Source organism: Ursus maritimus, unplaced genomic scaffold (genome assembly GCF_017311325.1).
Source record: "Ursus maritimus isolate PB19 unplaced genomic scaffold, ASM1731132v1 scaffold_35, whole genome shotgun sequence".
Taxonomy (NCBI): domain Eukaryota; kingdom Metazoa; phylum Chordata; class Mammalia; order Carnivora; family Ursidae; genus Ursus; species Ursus maritimus.
The window spans coordinates 12,788,091-12,808,275 of record NW_024426119.1 but is presented as its reverse complement, the minus strand read 5'-3'; the positions used below and the strand labels follow the sequence as shown (position 1 = coordinate 12,808,275).

The 20,185-nt window shown below is 35.2% G+C and overlaps 1 protein-coding gene across 1 annotated transcript in view; it reads right to left on the bottom strand.

Annotated features, from left to right (window-relative positions):
- The window catches only part of VPS13C (vacuolar protein sorting 13 homolog C), a 171,127-nt gene that overhangs the window by 61,614 nt on the left and 89,328 nt on the right, over window positions 1–20,185 (bottom strand). The window contains exons 39-47 of the mRNA XM_040620561.1: window positions 19,917–19,976; window positions 19,182–19,344; window positions 17,506–17,622; window positions 16,131–16,234; window positions 10,474–10,641; window positions 9,490–9,794; window positions 8,551–8,698; window positions 4,818–4,968; window positions 2,699–2,808 (exon numbers count right to left, since the gene is read on the bottom strand). Coding sequence (XP_040476495.1) covers window positions 2,699–2,808; window positions 4,818–4,968; window positions 8,551–8,698; window positions 9,490–9,794; window positions 10,474–10,641; window positions 16,131–16,234; window positions 17,506–17,622; window positions 19,182–19,344; window positions 19,917–19,976 — 1,326 coding nt within the window. The remainder of the gene's footprint in view (window positions 1–2,698; window positions 2,809–4,817; window positions 4,969–8,550; window positions 8,699–9,489; window positions 9,795–10,473; window positions 10,642–16,130; window positions 16,235–17,505; window positions 17,623–19,181; window positions 19,345–19,916; window positions 19,977–20,185) is intronic.

Sequence of the window (20,185 nt, the reverse complement as noted above, 5' to 3'; positions counted from 1 at the left end):
CTTCTGTAAAAAAAACACTGCGATAGGAACCATGTGGTTTATAAAAAAGAACAAGGCATAGTACGTGATCTCAGTGAGCTTACACTTTAACAAATATAGAAAACAGAAACACATTACAAGAAACATCACAAGGAGATGCTGTAAGTTATAACTGATCAAAGACTAACATGTAATCATTTATTTATTCATATTTAATCCTCCCATATTCCACAAAGAATATTAAGTGATTAGGTAAAGAATACAAATAGCAAAAGCTCAAAGGGTCAAAGAGATCACTGTGGGCTGAGAAAAATTCATGAAGGTAGGAACTGAATTGAGCCTCAGAGACTGGGTGAGATCAGGTGGGCTAAGAGGAAATAGAAGACGTTCTAGGTGGGGGAGAAAACATGAGTAAACAGTACAAAGATGCTCTGAGGGCACAAGGTACAAGCTGCTTAGGCTTGAATATTCCAATTAAAGAATGGTAGGATATGTAAGTGATGAATCATTAAATTCTACTCCTGAAACCAATTTTACACTATATATTAACTAACTAGAATTTAAATAAAAACTTTTTTAAAAAAAGAATGATAGGGAATGAGGGCTGGAAATATAGGGGCCTAATCTCAAATCTCGAAATAAAGATTTAAACTTTCATGTACAGGAAAAAGGAACTCAATCTTTATTTAATCCTAACACATACCTCCAAATTCTGTAGGTAAAGTCTGTAGGCCCACACTTTAAAAAAACAACAACCCCCCTCCCCCCGCCCCCGCGCCTGGGTGGCTCAGTCCTTAAGCAACTGCCTTTGGCTTAGGTCATGATCCCGGATCCTGGATCCTGGGATCTAGCCCTACATCTGGCTTCCTGCTCAGCAGGAAGCCTGCTTCTCTCTCTCCTACTCCCCCTGCTTGTGTTCCCTCTCTGTCTGTCTCTGTCAAATAAATAATATATATTTTTAAAAAAACCCAGAAACCAAAACAAAACAACCCCCCGCAAAGAAAACAACAACAACAACAAACCAACCAATAAAAATCTCTTCAGGGAAGTAAAGAACCTCAGTTGTAATTGTTCACTATAGACAACAGCATTTATATAAGGAGTACTGGTGACATGCCATCCCTGGCACACTGGTTATAACTCTGTATCTGTCACATTGCATGCAGACAGTACACTGCAAGCAGATGAGTCAGGCATTACTGACATTATTACTGGCAAATTTGGAATGTAAGTTTTAAAAAATGTAAATAATTTAAAAACTTTTGATCTGTAATTATTAATAGAAATGACCTATGACACATCTGCTGATCACAATATACAGTTACTGATGTAAACAACTTAGAGCCACTGAGTTTGTTTTTTTTTTAAAGATTTTATTTATTTATTCGACAGAGAGAGAGACAGCCAGCGAGAGAGGGAACACAAGCAGGGGAAGTGGGAGAGGAAGAAGCAGGCTCATAGCGGAGGAGCCTGATGTGGGGCTCGATCCCATAACGCCGGGATCACGCCCTGAGCCGAAGGCAGACGCTTAACCGCTGTGCCACCCAGGTGCCCCACACTGAATTTTTTTTAATAAGGTAAAATTCAGATAACATAATACTGAAAGATTTTTAGTAGAATGGGAAGCTGTAAATGGCTACATGAGATTCATTCAGGAAAGCAAACGTGTGCCAACGTCTAGTACGGATGAAAGGATAAAGAGCAACAAACAAGGAAGCCATTGCAGTAGGGTGAACAAAGAAGTTTCAAATAAAGTAGCAGTGAGAAGTGACAGGAACCAACAAAGAAAAAAATGACAATACTCAGTGTCTAATGAATAAAGGTCAACAAAGAAAGAAGTAAAAAAAAAATACAAACATTCTAAGGCTGGGGAACCAGGAGAATGATGGTACCTTAAGTGAGACGAAGAATACATTTAACTGCTCATTTTCCATTAAGTCATTTTCTGTTCTTTTCATTAACATTAAACATTAGAAATGAAAGTACTTCAATTGCATAAATGGCAGATACTAGCTCAAGGCTCAACAGTAATAATATATGAATATTATGTAACTTTGAGGAAATAATATAAAACATGAGAGCTAAATAAGCAGTAACAGATATAATCAATGCAATTTATGGTTATTATCATATGATATATTTATTATGAGTACTATGACAATTGATCTAATAAAAATATTTACTGAAGATACTATCTATATAACAAAAAATAACTTTCTAAAATACCACTGGTACATTAATCACTTCAAATCATGGCAGTAGATCTTGGTTCTTCAATCCACTAATAGGTATCTTTCATACATATCTATTACATATAATATTTATTCAATAGAAACATAATTAGTGCTTATGTATCCTGGATAATCATGAATTTTAAAAGAATCCTCTGTTCCAAAGCTTATTCTCCTTAAATAGTTATTAGCTATGTCATAAAATTACACATGTAATTACTCACATATAAAATTCCTCTACTAGAGATGGATCTAAGTGGTTTCAGTGCTGCTGTTACTTGGAAAGAAGTAAAAACTTTTCTTAGCTGAGTAAAATTAGAAATACTAACAAAGTGAAGACAGAGCAAGACCAATGTATATTCTGTAGGCCAAATAGAATTTAATAGACATCTTAATTTTTTAAATAGCCAAATCAAAAAATGCCAATGTTCTAAAAGTAAATATCAAGAACTAAAGATTTTTTCTAAATAAAGACATTTACCACATACCTGGTTGATATCATTGTTATAAAGGACAATGGAAAGAGATTCAAAGTGAAAGTCAAATTGGAGAGTGACATTTTGGTCCGTAGAAAGCTTTGAGTCTGTCAAATCTTGTTCTGACGGTTCAAACATAAGTATGAAAATTAAAAAGCTTTAAGCAGGTACATTATTTTATACTTATTAAAAAAGCTAAGATAATAACTTACTATTCTAAATATGTATCATACTTTCTAGGATTCTTTAGACCATATTATGAGATAATTAATTAAAATGGCAATGATTTATTCTATATGTTTAGTACAGGGCAAAGTGACAGGAGCAGGCCATCTACATTTTTAAAAAAGCAACAAAAAGAGGGGGTGTTGTAGAGTTTCAATGCAATATTTTTTAAAAAGCCTCCCAGAGCAAGATCAAAGCATTTCACTTAAATGGTTATAAGCCGATGTCAAGAGATTATGAAATTGGAGGCACGGAAAAATAGAATACTTTGTCCTTGACCAGACAACTAGACAGCAACAGATCCTCTGCTAGCATAGTGCAGTTCTCACCATCTTTAATTACCTATATCACCCAAATCATTACCTTGACAAGAAAAGAATATAATTCAATAGCGGAGTCAAACAGAGCTCAAGTACAATATGGGGCAGGGAGCCTTTGGAATTCTGAGGTAAAAGAGATTTCAATAGTAATTTTGTCCATTCCCTCATTATTAGGCAAAAACCTTTTAGACAGTAAAATTAAGAATAGATACTGCTTTCAATCACCCTTACAAAGTCATTTTATCATCTCTTTTGGAGATTGAGTCTATTCTTTGATCATTTATAGGGACGTGCTATTACAAGATGCTAGAAGAGCAAACATTGATTGCATAACTTAAACCACATAAAGGCTTCTCCAAGTTGGAAAACACTAGAGTTTTTTTCCTTCACTTTTCCTGAAAGTAATTCACATTCCAATCTTCACTGTCTTTGCTGCTTTCATCTAAATTCACAAGTTTTCCCAAGGACCACATTAACCATATAGCCAGAACCAGATACACAAATTGACCACAGCTGAACATAATGAGATCATTAATCACATAAAGCCTGCCTGCTATTTTTATTCATCTGTAGATAGTTCCTGTCTAACCATAGCAACAGCCTGCTTATCTAGCATTTATCTGTACTGTAGTATAAACCCAATCTGGGGAGGAGATGCTGGCCTCATCAAGCTCATGTAGTACTCATTACTATCCACCTGAAACAAAAACCTTTTATGCACACTAGTCTAGTCATATTTTGTGATTTCAAAACACACCGGGCCCAACTATAGGAGACGCAATATTAATGGTATTATTAACTGGCACTTTTATTTATTACTTTGTGAAGTAATGCTGATGATCCGAGCTATAAATGCACAGCAGTCTGGGGACATTTATTAGAAGGGCAAGGGGTACTTCATCTCTTTTCAGCCATGGAAATTTTAACCTAATATTTACAAGTCTAATAAAACATATGATGTTCACGTCAATGACTTTAAATGATGAAAAAAGAGTAAAACTATGTTTTACATAACTGTTTTGAGCAAGGACGCTTTCATTTTATAAAAATTATCTTTTAAAAATGCCTGAATTTAAAAGGCTCAGTGCTTTTAAAAGATTCCATTCTAATAATCTAGAAAATGTCCTTATGCATGTGACTATATCATTTGCTAATAAAGCCAGATAAGTAAAGCTGTTTTTATACAGCTTTATGGGCCAGTCATCTGAGTAGGATACCAATATCCTTTTCTCTCTATTATTTTGGGACCTTACTATGCTGCATGCCTAATTTGCTATTTCTTAAGGTCTACCACCTCGGTGGCTCTTGAATTGAGCCAATTCACATTTTACAAGTAAAGGGCAAAGGTATCCTGCAGACAATAGGTGGCCTCTCCCATTACAGAAGAAAATGAGCATACCTCCATTCCTTGGGAGCTCCGAGGAGCCCCAGACCCTGTATCAGCCAATTTCCCACAGTATACACTACACTACTTAATCAGTTCACACCACATTATGCTGGACAACTAAAAAGACCACTAAACACAAATACGGCATTAACACTAATTTTTCTTCATGATCAAAGCAAAAATCTTCATCAGTTTGTACCTTTGAGGTGGTCGGGCCCACCCAGAACATCTTTTCTTACTCTTACAGCCTCCTGGGTAGACTGTGTAGGGCTTGGCGGTGAAGAAGCTTCTCCAAGATTTTCCAGCAAAATTTTCATTAAAACCGTTAAGTCGTCTTCACTGAGAGCAACCTAGAAAGCAACACTAAGTTGTTGTTAATATAAAGGAAGAAAAACGCAGAATATCACATTCGTGTCTTAATTTACAGTTCCTCAAATTCAATGTCCATCTGAACAAAAAAAGGGAGCTGCGGCAGTAAATACAGTAGAGGGTATTTCATCTTGTATAGTATGAGACACTCCTCGTGTGTGTAGACACATTTCTGCCTGCACCCACGGCCAAGCCCCTGCATCCACCACTCTTTTTGCCTTGTCTGTTCCTATCTTTCTTGTATGTTCCTGGACCTGGGCTTCTCTCCCCTCTCCCTATCTCATCTCCACTCTGCCTCTCTCTCTTCTGGCCCCAAACCAGCTCCACTTCACTTCCATCCAAACTTACTATAGGAAGAGTGCTGTTCAGTTTCTACCCCCCACCAAGAAGTAAAAAGATTCTTTCCTGCAATGTAGCTCTCATTCCCTGTATATATGCATCTGGACATACCTAAGACATTTGTTCAACTCATCAAGAATAATGTGACTTAGACAATAACTAATGCATCTACAAAGAATTTTTAAAAACCAAAGCACAGAGCAGGAAAGGAATATCTTATTCATCTCCTACCTTTATAAAAGGGGATATGTGACAAAAAAGAAGAGAAAAGAGAGAGAGAAAGATAGAAAGGATGGAAGGAAGGGAGGGAGGGAGGGAGGAAGAAAGATCAAGAGCTTTTGAATCAGGCAGCTCTGTAGCAACCCTACCACTTTCAGGCTGTGCTGTCTGCCAAGTTTCTTAGACTCCTTAACTCTGGTTTCTCAATCTTTAAAAGAGAAATATGGGGTGCCTGGGTAGCTCTGTTGGTTGAGCATTCAACTCTTGATTTCTGTTCAGGTTGTGCTCTAAGAGTCCTGAGATCCAGCAAGCCCTGCATTGTTCCCCAAATTAGGCCCCTTTTGACAGAAAAACTGCCTGATTCCCAGCCTAAATGAAAATGGGGAGATATTTTAGCATCAGATAATGACCAAGGATTTCTTGTTTGCCCCCAAGCCCCAGTCCTGGGAGAATAGATGTCACTTGAACTCCCTAGAACTTCCTTGTATATTCATTCCCGAGTGTGATACCAATCAAGATATTACAACTGCCTGAAAAGGAGCTAACTTCGCCACTTCCTCTGGTTTACTGTGGTTGAAAAGAGCAACTGTATCACATACCTAGACTGACCCTTTAGTAAGTATGAAGGACAATTTGAGAGATGGCCCCACAATTGTTTAAGAACTGTCAAGCTGATCTACCCAAAACAATTTACTGATGTCACCTACCTGATATCTTTTCTTTGCTGTACTCCAGACCCAGGAAAAGTACACAGACTCATACCAATGAGGAGGTTTTCTGAGAGGCCTGGATTGCTACTACATTAGGCAGTGGAAACTGTACCCACTATGGCTATATTCTTGATTTAACAGGGGTCCTTTTAGTGAAAGTGCTGATCAGGCTTTGATGTTAAACTGATGGATTTGTTACTACTTTTCTTGTTTCTTTTGAAATACTTTCAGCATAAAGGAAAAGCAGAGGGAATATGATAATCCTCCCCATGTACCTATCATCTAGCTTTGTCAAATATTATACAAGTCACTATATTTCGTTCAGATCTTGCTTCCCCATTACAGGTTTGGTTGAAGCCCCAAGTTTACTTCTATGAGACCCCATCCTCTCTATGTTCCTTTTCAGAGAAAGACACTATGCTGAATTAAAGAATTATTCTTCCCATGAATGCTTTCTTACCACTATTGGTAAGCATTCCCATGAATGCTTTCTTGCCACTTACCGCTATTGCATTCCCTATAAACAATATACAGCACTGTCCATTGTCTTGCTTGTTGCAAAATTTGAAATAATATAGAATTGTACTATCATTTTGCAACTCAATTTTTTTCCATGTTTATGTTTAGGATATACTCATTTTGTTTCATATAGTTTTAGCTCACTCATGTTATCTGCTTTATAATGTTCGTTATATGAATATACCATTGTTTGGTCCACATTCTCCTACTGATAGACATAAAGGTTTTACTTTTGTTTTGAGCAAACCCATAACCACACAATCTTTGAAAGCAAGGGGAAAAGGTCCAATATTAGCCCTGCGATCTAATCTCTTAACAAAAAGGGAGAAGTTAAAAGAAGAGTCACATACTCTGAAAAAGAGAAGTCTTTACGACTACTCTAGACACTCTTCCCCCATACTGTATCCACTCATAACTACACACAGACCTTTCATCCCTACTGCAAACTTCAATTTTAACTTCTTCCCTAGTAGGGAAGACCCTTTCTATTTTATCTAGAACTAACTCTGAAGTAATCACAGGTATTAAAAATGACTAAATTTTTGTTTATCACATACTCTGTTTAGTCACTTTCTCTCCTCCCCAGTCCCCTACTGTTTGGCTTCAATGGTTTCACATACAAGCACAAAAGAACCACAGGATTCCTATACCTCCATAGCCATCTTTGACCAGTAATCTCTCTCCCTGTGAGCCAACACATGACCTGCTAACTACACTATTATAAATATTTCTATACTCACATGCTTACCAAATATACATATTCACCTATTTAAAATGTCCACTTTTCTTTTTTTTTTTTTTTAAAGATTTTATTTATTTATGTGACAAAGAGACAGCCAGCGAGAGAGGGAACACAGCAGGGGAGTGGGAGAGGAAGAAGCAGGCTCCTAGCCGAGGAGCCTGATGTGGGACTCGATCCCGAAACGCCAGGATCACTCCCTGAGCCGAAGGCAGACGCTTAACGACTGCACTACCCAGGCGCCCCAAAATGTCCACTTTTCTAATTAAAAGAGTGCTTCCATACATTAAAAATACTACCAAGCTGGGGGTGGGGGGCAGGGTGCCTGGGTGGCTCAGTCAGTTAGGTGACTAACTCTTGATTTCAGGTTAGATCATGATCTCAGGGTCATACGATTGAGCCCTGCGTCAGGCTCCAAGCTCAGCATGGAGTCTGCTTGTCCCTCTCCCCGCTTGTGCTCACTCTCTCTCAAATAAATTAAAAATCTTAAAAAAAAATATTCCTAAGGTGCTTTGAATGTGCTATCTAAATATTACTTCATATTGTCTTACTATTCAACTGCCTAAAGCTTTAATAGAACTTTCCAAAATTACTCATATTTTCAGTAGACTCCAATGGGTTTTATCTCAGACTTCTTGCTGGGTTTACCAGATATGTGACTAAAGTGAAATAAAGAAGAGTGTGAGAATTAGGATGACCTCGTTTTCAGTTAAAAAGTACTCCTTTTTAATGCTTCATCACTTTTTTTTTTTAAAGATTTATTTATTTATTTAAGAGAGAAAGAGCACAAGCAGGAGGGGCAGAGGGAGACAGAAACTCCAGCATACTCCACACCTGCGCCAAGTGTGGCCCCCAACACAGGCTCGATCTCACAACCCTGAGATCATGACCTGAGCCAAAACCAACAGCTGGATGCCTAACCAACTGCACCACCCAGGCGCTGCTGCTTCATCACTTCTGATGTTCGCCAGAATGGCACCGTGGTCAATGATAAAAGCCCACCCAGCAATTTTCATATACTGTATACATACACTTACCAACATAGGTTTTAGTTTTCCTTTTATCTCCATCCCTGGAATTTGCACATACCATGCTGCTGCTAAATTCCGCTGTATGGACAAAAGCATGTTGACTGGTTTTAAAATTTCAATGTCATGTTGTGGCAAGCCAGCCTGCAAAATGGTTCTGAAAGATAAACAACAATTTATTTTATATTTTTGAAATTTACATTTTAAAATAAAGACTATCATATGGTGCAACAATTTCCAGTTCTCCTAAATACTGAAGGCTGCTATCAGAATTCTTTGAAATATGCTTTTCACAAATCAAACCAAATCAGAATAAATCAAGAGCTTTCTAAAACAAAGCTTGGAGGACAAAGAAAGTCTACTTAATACTTAGTTTTGTGTTATTGGTACTTCTCCAAACTCAAAGGGAAGATCTCACCAAACCTACATGTTAAACAAACATGTTAACAGTCGTTTTGAGCATGACTGCCAACAACCATTTGTACAACGAAATGAGCATTCTTGTCATTTAACAGACCCAACACTTTCCCAGTTGGATTCAATAATCCTTTAGATACCACACTGAGAATTCCGAAATGTGACAAGGTTTGGAAATGAGAAAAAAAAAAATCTTAACTTTTATTACATTTTAAGAAATCTTCTATCTACAGAAAATAGCTATATGCAAAGCAAAAAATAAATCTAAATTAAGTGCTAGTGAGTAAATCTTAATTTTATAATAGGAAATTTTTGTAAAATGGAGAAAATCACATTATAAATGTAGTAAGACAAAACAAATTATACAAGGTGCACTAGTATTATCACTGATCAAAACCCAATGGTCATGGTTTTGTAATTATAAAAAAATAAGGAAAGAGAACCACAATCACGGGAGTATTTTATCCCTAGGAAAGATTTTATAACAATTCTATTTCTAGCAGTAGTATAAAATGAACTATATATTTATACCTGGACAATTTCAACTGAGTTAGTTGAATGTTCATCTTGTCAATGACTGGAGGAAGAGAATAATGTTCCACGGGAACTAAGCTAAATTTGTTTTCAACTCTGATTAAACCCAGATCTGCTACAATAGCATTTGGCGATACTGAAGACTGAGGAATGATAATAACTGGTGCTTTCAAGTCAATATCCATCAAAAGGCGGAAACTCTTTTGAGCCAAGTCTTTCACGCTGGAAGCAGCTCTTTCTGCAGCCTGGACTGTGGCTGAGCTCAAAGCTTCTTTGGCAGTTTGGAAATTGTTGAGGAAATTCTGTTGGAAGAGACTGATAACTTAGACTTCCTTTAAAAAACAGGACTAACTTTAGAAAGCATTTACTTTAAAAAAGAAAAACGAACTAAAAGTTAAAATAAAAGAGATACTACTTATGATTGTATATATGGAGAGTGTAAGTCTAGAAAGACATACTCTGAGAATTTAACAACTGTCACCTCTCATGGTTTAGGTAGAAATCCATGACTTAATAAGCCTTGAATAATAGCCCTGCTAAGAGGCACAAACAGTTTAAAACTCTTCAGCCCATGACATTCACATGGAAATAATTAAAAGAAAATAATTTTATGGACTTGTTGATCACAATTATAATCAAAAGTTGTAAATTCCAATACTAGTCCTTCATTAAAAAAATCTTTTAGCTAAATACCTTTATGGGTATTTCATAAAACAACACTGCAAATACCTAAATTAAAACATCAAAAAAGTACTTTTAAACTATATAACTATGGAAATGTGAAAGAATGGTAACAATGATAACAAAATTCACTTGGTTATTCATCATGTAAAGGATTTCCTTCACTATAATATTCTGTTCAGCATTCGGGTGTTTATCACACAGCCCTATTAGTAAATGTTTTGACTATCTAGGTTCAAATGTATAGGCAAAAATACTTAGGTCTCAATGAGAAATAAATACATTTAAAAATATACTTACCAAAAGAGACATGAAGAATTTATGAACATAAACAATTTGGATACAACCCACTTTGAGACTAAGTTTCCCATCTACTTTAGACATATCAGCATAGGCCTTTCCTTCTGTAGCATCTGGATAAAGAGTCATTTGGAACCTAAAGACTTCATCTCCCAAAATAGAGACAGCCTAAAAGTATTAAATTAACTGGTTATTACATGAAAAGACCTATATCAAAAGAGTTGTATTATAAATAAGTTTCCTTATTAAAAAATCCTTGCTATATGAAGAAGCACCATTTATATTTAACCTTCAATAAATTGTTAAAAACATTTTACTTAACAAAACTTTTTCCTATTTCTACAAAAATTGTTTTAATCAATGGAAATACCAATCACTTAATTGGTCAGACATAACTTATAAATCACCTAGTCTATACACAATGTGAAAGCATGTAATAACCATATTCATGGCCAATCCCTAACAAACTGCCTGACACATGACAATTAATGAACATATAATGAACAAATGAACAAAGGCATCTCAAACACAAAAATCAAAACTAAATTTTTTTAAAAAGATTTTATTTGTCAGAGAGTGAGAGAGAGAGATAAAGAGAAAGCATGCACCAGCAAGATGGAGGGGGCAGAGAGAGAGGGAAAAGCAGGTTTCCTGCTGGGCAAGGACCCTGTTACAGGACTGGATCCCAGTACCCTGGGATCATGACCTGAGCTGAAGACAGACAGACGCTTAGCCGTCTGAGCCACCCAGGCATCCCAAAGTAAATTTCAATACAGAAATTACTTTTCATTATAAAGCACTTTTTGATGTTTATTTTTTAGTTTCTATTAATCTGTACATTTTAATTTTTTGTGAAATGATTTTTTTTAAAGATTTTATTTATTTATTTATTTATTTATTTATTTGACAGAGATAGAGACAGCCAGCGAGAGAGGGAACACAAGCAGGGGGAGTGAGAGAGGAAGAAGCAGGCTCTCAGCAGAGGAGCCTGATGTGGGGCTCGATCCCAGAACGCCCGGATCACGCCCTGAGCCGAAGGCAGATGCTTAACCGCTGTGCCACCCAGGCGCCCCCAAGTGAAATGATTCTTAATTTTTTTAGGTATAATTTGCATATAATAAAATGCATTTATTTTCTAAGTATATACTTTGACAAATTTTGACAAATCTATACCACCAAAACAAGATATAGAACATCCCATCACCCCAAAAAGTTCCTTTGAGCCCCTCCCCCTTCAGCTAATCCGACCCCTCCCCCAAACCCAGATCCAAACAACCACTGATCCGCTTTCTCTTACTAAATCAGTCTTTTCTAGAGCTTCATGTAAGTGGAATCATAGGATATATTCTCTTGTGTGTCTGCCTTCTCTTATTAAGCATAATGTTGAGATTCACCCCCATTACATATATCACTGTTTTTTTTCCTTTTTATAGCTGAGTAGTATGCTACTGTTTGGATATGTCACAGCTTGTTTATCCATTCTTCTCTGGATGGACATTTGGATTGTTTCTAGTTTGGGGTTATAATTACAAACTTGTTATGAGTGTTCATGTTCAAAGATTTCCGTGGACATATGTCTTCATTTTTCTTGGGGAAATGCAGAGGACTGGAATTGCTGAGTTACGTGGTAAATATATATTGGCTTCTCTAAGAACCTCTGAAACTGTTTTCCAAAGTGATTATATAATGGTACAGAATGGTACCAGCAACAGAAGTTCCAGTTGCTCCAATCCTTGCCAATAGTTGATATTGTCAATTTTTTTAATGTAGCCATTGAAATGGGTATGTATCTCCTTGTGGCTTTAATTTGCACTTATCTGATAACTAGTGATGTCGAACATCTTTAATGTGTTAATGACCATTCATAATCTTTTTGGGTGAAGTATTTTCTAATATTTTCCCCAACTTTTCATGGGGATAATGGCATCTTATTTTGGAGTATGACTGGTTTTCCTTTTTCTTTTTTTTTTTAATTGAAGTATAACGGACATAAAATATTGTATTTGCTTCAGTGTACAACATAGTGATTCAACATTGGTATACATTGCAAACTACTCACCAGAGTAAGTCTAGTTACCACCTGTCATCATACAAAGTTCATAACAATATTACTGACTGTATGCCCCATGCTGTACTTTACGTCCCTATGACGTATTTGTTTTATAACTGGAAGTTTGTACCTTTCGATCCCCTACACTTATTTCATCTCCCTAATACCTTCCCTTCTGACAACCACTACTCTATTTGCTATGAGTCTGAGGGGGGTTTTTTGTTTTGGTTTGGTTTTTAGTTTCTGCTTATAAGTGAAATCATACCATATTTGTCTTTCTCCGTCTGACTTATATCATTTAACATAATTCCCTCAAGTTCCACCCATATTGTCACAAATGGCAAGATTTCCTTCTTTTTTATGACTGAGTAATATTCTATTGTATATATGTACTGCATCTTTTTTATCCATTCATCTGTTGATGGACACTTAGGGTTGTTTCCATATCTGGGTTATTGTAAATAATGCCACAATAAACACAGAGGTGATGTATCTTTTCAAATTAGTATTTTTGTTTTCTTCAGACACATACTCAGAAGTGGAATTGGGGGATCATATGAAAGTTCTATTGTTAATTTTTTGAGGCACCTCCATATTGTTTTCCATAGTGGCTGTACCAATTTACATTCTCACCATTCGGGGATGAGAGTTCCCTTTTGTCCACATCCTCACCAATACTTGTTATTTTTTGTCTATTTGATAAAAGCCATTCTGACAGATGTAAGGTGATATTTCATTGTGCCTCTGATTTGCATTTCCCTGGTGATTAGTGAGGTTCAGCATCTTTTCATGTGCCTGTTGGCAACCTGTATGTCTTCTTTGCAAAAATCCCTATTCAGACCCTTTGCTCATTTTTTAACCAGATTGTTTCTTTTTGTTATTGAGTTGTATGAGTTCTTTATATATTTTGGATATTAACTGTTAGATACATGATTTGCAAAATCTTTCCCCACTTAGTAGGCTGCCTTTTTGATACGTTGATGGTTTCCTTTGCTATACAGCTTTTCAGTGTCATGTAGTCACTTAAAAATTTTTTGCTTTTGTTGCTCTCGCCTTTGGAGTCAGATCTAAGAAAACATCTTAGCTAAGAACAATTTAAGGGACCTTGCCATGTATGTTTTCTTCTGGGAGTATTAGATTCAGGTCTTATATTCAAGTCTTTCATCCATTTTGAATTAAATTTGTAATATGGCGTAAAGACAGTGGTCCAGTTTCATGCTTTTATATGTAGCTGTGCCATTTTATTGACAATTACATTCTTTTGCATGTAGCTCTTCAACACATTTACTAAAAACACTGCCCTTTCCCCACTGTATATTCCTGCATCCTTTGTTGAAAATTAATTGACCATATGTACATGGGTCTATTTTTGGGTTTTCTAGTCTGTTCTATTGATCTATGTGTCTGTTTTAATGCCAAGACCATACTGTTTTGACTACCATAGCTTTGTAGAATAGTTTGAAATCAGAAAGCATGAGATCTCTGGCTTTGTTCCTTCTGAAGATCATTTTGGTTGTTTGGGGGTCTTTCATGTTTTCATACAAATTTTAGAATTGTTCTAGTTCTGTGAAAGATGCCACTGGAATTCTGATATGAATTGCACATAGTCTGTAGAATCCTTTAGTGTGGACAACTTAACAATATAAATTATTTCAATACATGAGCATGAAATATGTTTCTACTTACCTGGGTCTTCTTCAATTTCTTTCAACGTTTTACAGTTTTTGGTGTACAGGTCTTTTACCTACTTGGTTGAATTTAGTCCTAGGTATTTTTTTCTAAGGTATTTCATTCTTTATGTTACACCTGTAAATGGGATTGTTTTCTTAAATTCTCTGATAGTTCATTATTACTATATAGAAATGCAACAGGTTTTTGTATGTTTATTTTGTATCCTGCAACTTTACTGAATTCATTATTAGCTCTAACAGCTTTTTGATGGAGTCTCACTTTCCTTGTGGTTTGATGACTTTCTTCAGTGTTTTATTTACATTCCTTTCTTATTCTCTTTTGTGCATTTACTGTAAGTTTTGCTGGGTGGTTACCTTGAAGTTCACATAAAACGTCCTATGTGGATAACAGCCTGTTTTGGTTGACAGAAACTTAAACTTGAATACATTCCCAAACTCCATATTTTTACTGTCCCCCCTCCCATTTTTTATTTTCAAGTCACATTTTATACCTTTTTATCCTTTGTATCCATAAACTAATTATTGTAACCATAGCTATTTTTACTACTTTTGTCTGTTAACTTTCATTCTAGCTTTAATAAGTGGTTAATCCACCCTTTACTATATATTTACCTTTTCCAGTAAGATTTTCATTTTCATATGCTGTCTTGTTATTAATAAGTGCCATTTCTTTTCAGCTAAAAGGAGTCCCTTTAACATTCCTGTAAGCCCAGTTAATCGTTACAAGTTCTTTGGCTTTTGTTTGTCTGAAAAATTCCTTATCTCTCCTTCTATTCTGAATGATAACCTTGCCAGGTAGACAATTCTTAGTTGAAAGTTTTTTCCTTTCAGTTCTTTGAATTTGTCATGCCATCTTCTGGCTTGGCAAAGTTTCTGCTGAAAATCTGCTGACTGCCTTATGCGGTTTTCCTTGTACGATAACAAGTTCTTTTTCTCTTGCAGCTTTTAAGATTCTCTTTAATTTCTGACAATTTAATTAAAATGTGTCTTGGTGTTACATTCTTTAGAATCTTATTTGGAACTTTCTGGGATATTCCCTTTCCCAGGTTAGGGAAGTTTTCAGCCATTATTTCTTCAAATAGATTTTCTATCCCTTTCTCTCTTCTCCTTTGGGGATTCCTATAAGGCGGATATTATTCTACTTCACGTTGTCTCATTGGTCCCTTAAGTTATCATCTTTTTTTTTTCTCTGTGTGGGTAAATTCCATCGTTTTGTCTTCCAGCTCACTGATCTGTTCTGCTTCACCCAGTCTGCTGCTGAGCCCCTCTGGTATATTTTTTAATTCAGTTATTGTACTCTTAGGCTCTATGACTTCCATTTGGTACTTTCATATATTTTATATCTCTTTGTTGAAGGTCCCATTCTATTCATCCCTTCTTCTCCTGAGTTTGGTAAGCATCACTATGACCATTACTTTGAACTCTTTATCAGGCAAATTACTTATCTCCAGTTCATTAAGGGTTTTTTTGAGGTTTGCCTTTGTCTTCATTTGGACATATTCTTCTGACTCCTCATTTTGCCTGATTCTCTGTGTTTGTTTCTATGTATTAGGTGAAAGAGCTACCTTTCCCACTGAAGGAGTGGCCTTGAAGAGGACATGACCAGTTGGGCCCAGAAGCACAATCCCACGTGGACAACAGAGCCAGGCACTCCAGGGGCATCTCCTCTAGTATGCAGTGGATGCCTGCAAGCTATAGCAGCAAGAGTACGTCTTTGCCTCTCCCACCCAACTCAATGTGGCCCTTTTATCTTCTGTTGTGAAGGTGCTGTTTATCTAGTTCTCAAGACTTTTTCAGAGAAAATTATCCCATTTGTAGCTGTAGAATTGTTATGGCTGTAGGGGAGGTGAGTTGAAGATCTTCCTACCCTGTCATCTTGAACAGACTTCTTTTCCTAAAACCTATTTTTTAATTACCTTTTTGTGAATGGAGAGCAAATCAACATTTGTAATTACTATATCCTTAAGTCTGGCAAACATGTCGGTCTGCTTTGGCTTCACAGAAATAGAGGCATCCATTCCTATGGGAAATATAACATTTACAAACTTTTTACCCAATCCAAGTGAACCAATTCAGTAGTATTTAGTCAAGTTAAAAAATACACTACCAAGATAGAGAACAAATAAAATTACTATTACACATATTAGAGGTATCAACTTCTATGTATGAGATGTCTAATAAAGGTTACAAGATCTTTAAGTGCTACAGGTATTTCATACATAAAAGTGGAAATTTTAAAGACAAAAGAAACTGAATTTCAAAGAGAATTAGTGGCAGGTCTCCAAACAAATATCCTGTGCATTGGCAAGATCACAAGTGGTCACAGAGGAAGACACACACTATTTCTTAAACAGCCATCTCACAAGCATTTATTATGAAAACTAATGCTCTGATAATTGAGCAAAAATGAATATAATTTGATGAATAGTCATTCTACAATAAACTCTTATCTAAAATATAATCTTTCTCTCCAAAAAAATTTTGGTTATTCTCATAATTTCTAAAGGATAATGATTTCTAAAATAGCTCCTCAGTAAAAGAGAATGCCTATAGCTAAGAACCAGTAATAAGCTCAACCTAATACCATGCCACCCATGAAATACTTAGTAATATTTGTTGAACAGTACTTATTTTTTAATTTTTCTCAAGTGCTTATTATTTACCAATCACTTTTCTAAATACATGTAAATGTGTACATAATCCTACAAATAATTATCATAACTATCACAACAATCCCATGAATAATTACTACAACTACCTCCATAGGGAACTAAGATATAGAAAGGTTTATTAATTTTCTCAAGGTCAGCTAGTAGGTGTTAGAGCCAACACAAGAACCCATGGTATAATATGAACCTATCTTTTTATCAAGCTGATGATGAGTAACACAAAATTTATTTTAGGTACTACTAGTCTGATGCTATACATGTACAAAAGACAAGGGAAATAAACATAGTAATATTTTCTTTATTTAGTGAGCTGTTGTGGTATTAATTTATCAGTTTAAACTAAGGTCATATTATTCTGAAAATACAAAAGGAACATAAGCGATTAAGCCTTAGATTTATTCTAAAATTTGAAAAATACATAAGAAATGTTTCATGTCAGCTGTGAATCATAACAAATTCACGTCTCACATTTCAAAGTACATCTTTGAAAAGTTTGTGCGAGTCTTCAATATAAGTAAACAAAATGATGACTCATAAGAAATCTGCCATATACAAGCTCACTCTTCCTGGAGGTCTATGTAAAGAAACAGAAATACCTACACCAAGGAATATCATTACTTACCACGTATTCTAATATCTGCAATGTTACACTTCCGATCACAGACAAAGATATTAAATGCATTTAATTCAGCTATGACTTTTAAATCAAAAACATCATCTTGAGAAATACTGCCGGATACTGAAAAATAATAGAAACCTTGTGATTAGCAAAGTGCAAAGATGATATAACACACTTAATAATGTAAAATTCACAAAAAGTACATTATGAACTAAGAAGAATCAAAAAGGTTTCCATTAAGATAACATATAATTATTATGGATTTTGACTCAATTTTCGAATGCCAATCAGAAACTAGCATTTCCCCTCCAACTTAAGAATAAAGGCAACCTTTAATAGTACCCCGAAAGTTCAATTTGCTACATGGAAACTTTCCTATAGTTTTTCTTCTGGGAAAAAAGATTTAGGTCTATGAGACTTAAACATAAAGGGCTAAGATTAAAAAATACAAAAAAATTTACAGTGTGTGTGTGTGTATAAGAATCATAATCAAATAGATTTTCTTAATCTACTTTGGTCCAAGTATTAACTGATAAATTTAGAATATATTTTTCTAGAGATGTGTCTTGCCTGAGGGAAACAGAACTTTTCCTATAATACTGTACAAGAACAGGATATCAGTCCTTAATCACCAAGGTGATAACAGGGATTTTTTTTTTTCCCTTAAGATGGAAATCGAACCATAAAAACTATAATGAAACCATTAATATCAACTACATAGCATAACTGGAAGACCATTTCCTTGGATTAATAATTTTTGTAGTTTATTGTGAACTTAAACACTGCTCTTTCATTTATTCAACTGTGTGTGTACATGTATGTATTTATGTATGTTATATAAAGAAGCATTTCCACAGATATTAATATAGCAAGTACATTAAAGACAACAAAAAACTCTTTAACTCTAGTTTATAGCAAAAGTATTGCTCTGATCCCTGGTTAAAAAAAATCTGATCCTTAGATCTAATATTACTAAGAGTTCTATGCTTTAAAGATGTCAATAATACAGATGTCACTCAAACAGGTAATGGTCTGAAAATTAAACTGCTAGATGTTAGATATTCATATCATGTAATATGAAAGAAAAATAATTTAAATGACATTTGGTTTAAAAACAGGTGCATGTTCACTCAGATTGACTTCATATCTAATTCAAAGCACAAGCCATTTGCTTGCGGAACATCCCATATCTGTGTGTGATTTAAACTCAGTTTGGATAGAAACCAAAGTGAGTCTGTCTCTTCCATGATCTTCTTCCTTTTGTGCCCTGCAAAGCATTTAAAATTGTTGAGCACCAGGTAGGTTTACGTGACTGACAGAAATGGGCTTTTGTACTATGCCTGATTGTATTCATATTATAATTCCTTCCGTTCTCACTTGCACTGAAGTGAAGGCTGCAGAGACATCAATGCAATGTACGTACAACTTTATTTTCCATAAAAGATAGACAGTGAAATCAAATACAAATACATGATTAATATTAAACATTTATTTTAAATCCCTCACAAAATTATCCTACTGCAGGGAAAAATTTGCTTTCTTTTGAAACGAACTTAATCTGTCAGAGCAACTGTAATATTAAGGTGATAAATATTTGTCTTAGCTTGAAAATATAAGTAATCATAGGATTATTAAAACTTCAGACAGAAAGTACTAAACCATGACTCAAAAGTTAATACCAGCTTTGACAACGATACTTCTGGACTCCCCCACAAGTGGTTTCAGCTCAGATTCCTTCTCAGAAGAGGAAGGTTCAGAGGATGGAACAGCAGATGATAAAAAATCCATGAAGGACAGTAAAGCTTCCAAATGAAGTACTAAGTCTAAGGATGAAAATGAAACCTAAGAAAATGAACAATTAGAAAGACAGATTTCAGATATGGTGACATTTTTATGTTAAGCTTCAACATATACAAATAAGTATATGGTGAAGAATAGTTCATCTAAGATCAATTAAAGTACTTTTTTTTTTAAGAAAAAAAAAAAAAGAACTCATTCTTACAATGTTAATCTCAACCAGACATTAAACCAACACTCTGCCCCCTCTCATGCCCAACTCTAATTCTGACCTTAATTGGTGGGTTTTAAGGAAAGATAAGGGATGTATTAGCAGGACTTAGGTCAATCACATATCAGATGGGTCCAAGACAGACTATACAAGCTCAAATGTATTGTAAGCAATATCTGTACTGAGCCATGCTTTTAGCTTCATCCTTAATTTTATTCTCAACCTAAAGCTGATACATAATTCAAATGTTTAATACTTCTATCAACACTAGGCCAAATAACCATGCATAAAATTCCCTTAAAAAGTATATTATTTGTTGGTGAGAATGAGGAGAAAGAGGATGGCTATAAAGCTAGATTTAATCATTAATATAACATTGCCTTATAGTGAATTAGAAAATATTTACCTTCAGTTTCTGTTTGGTATTATCATAAATGGTTTTAAATTCTGGTCCATCACTGTCTGCCTAGAAATAGTGGAAGATTAAACCACTGGGTTGAAAACACTAAGAATTCACACACTGAAAAGAAATATATATATATACACTCACATACATAAATACATATACATGTGCATACATATATATGCGTATATATATATACATATATATATATGTTCTCTACTTTTCAAAGTATGCTGTGAAAACACTATAAACCTATTTCTTAACAGCGAAGA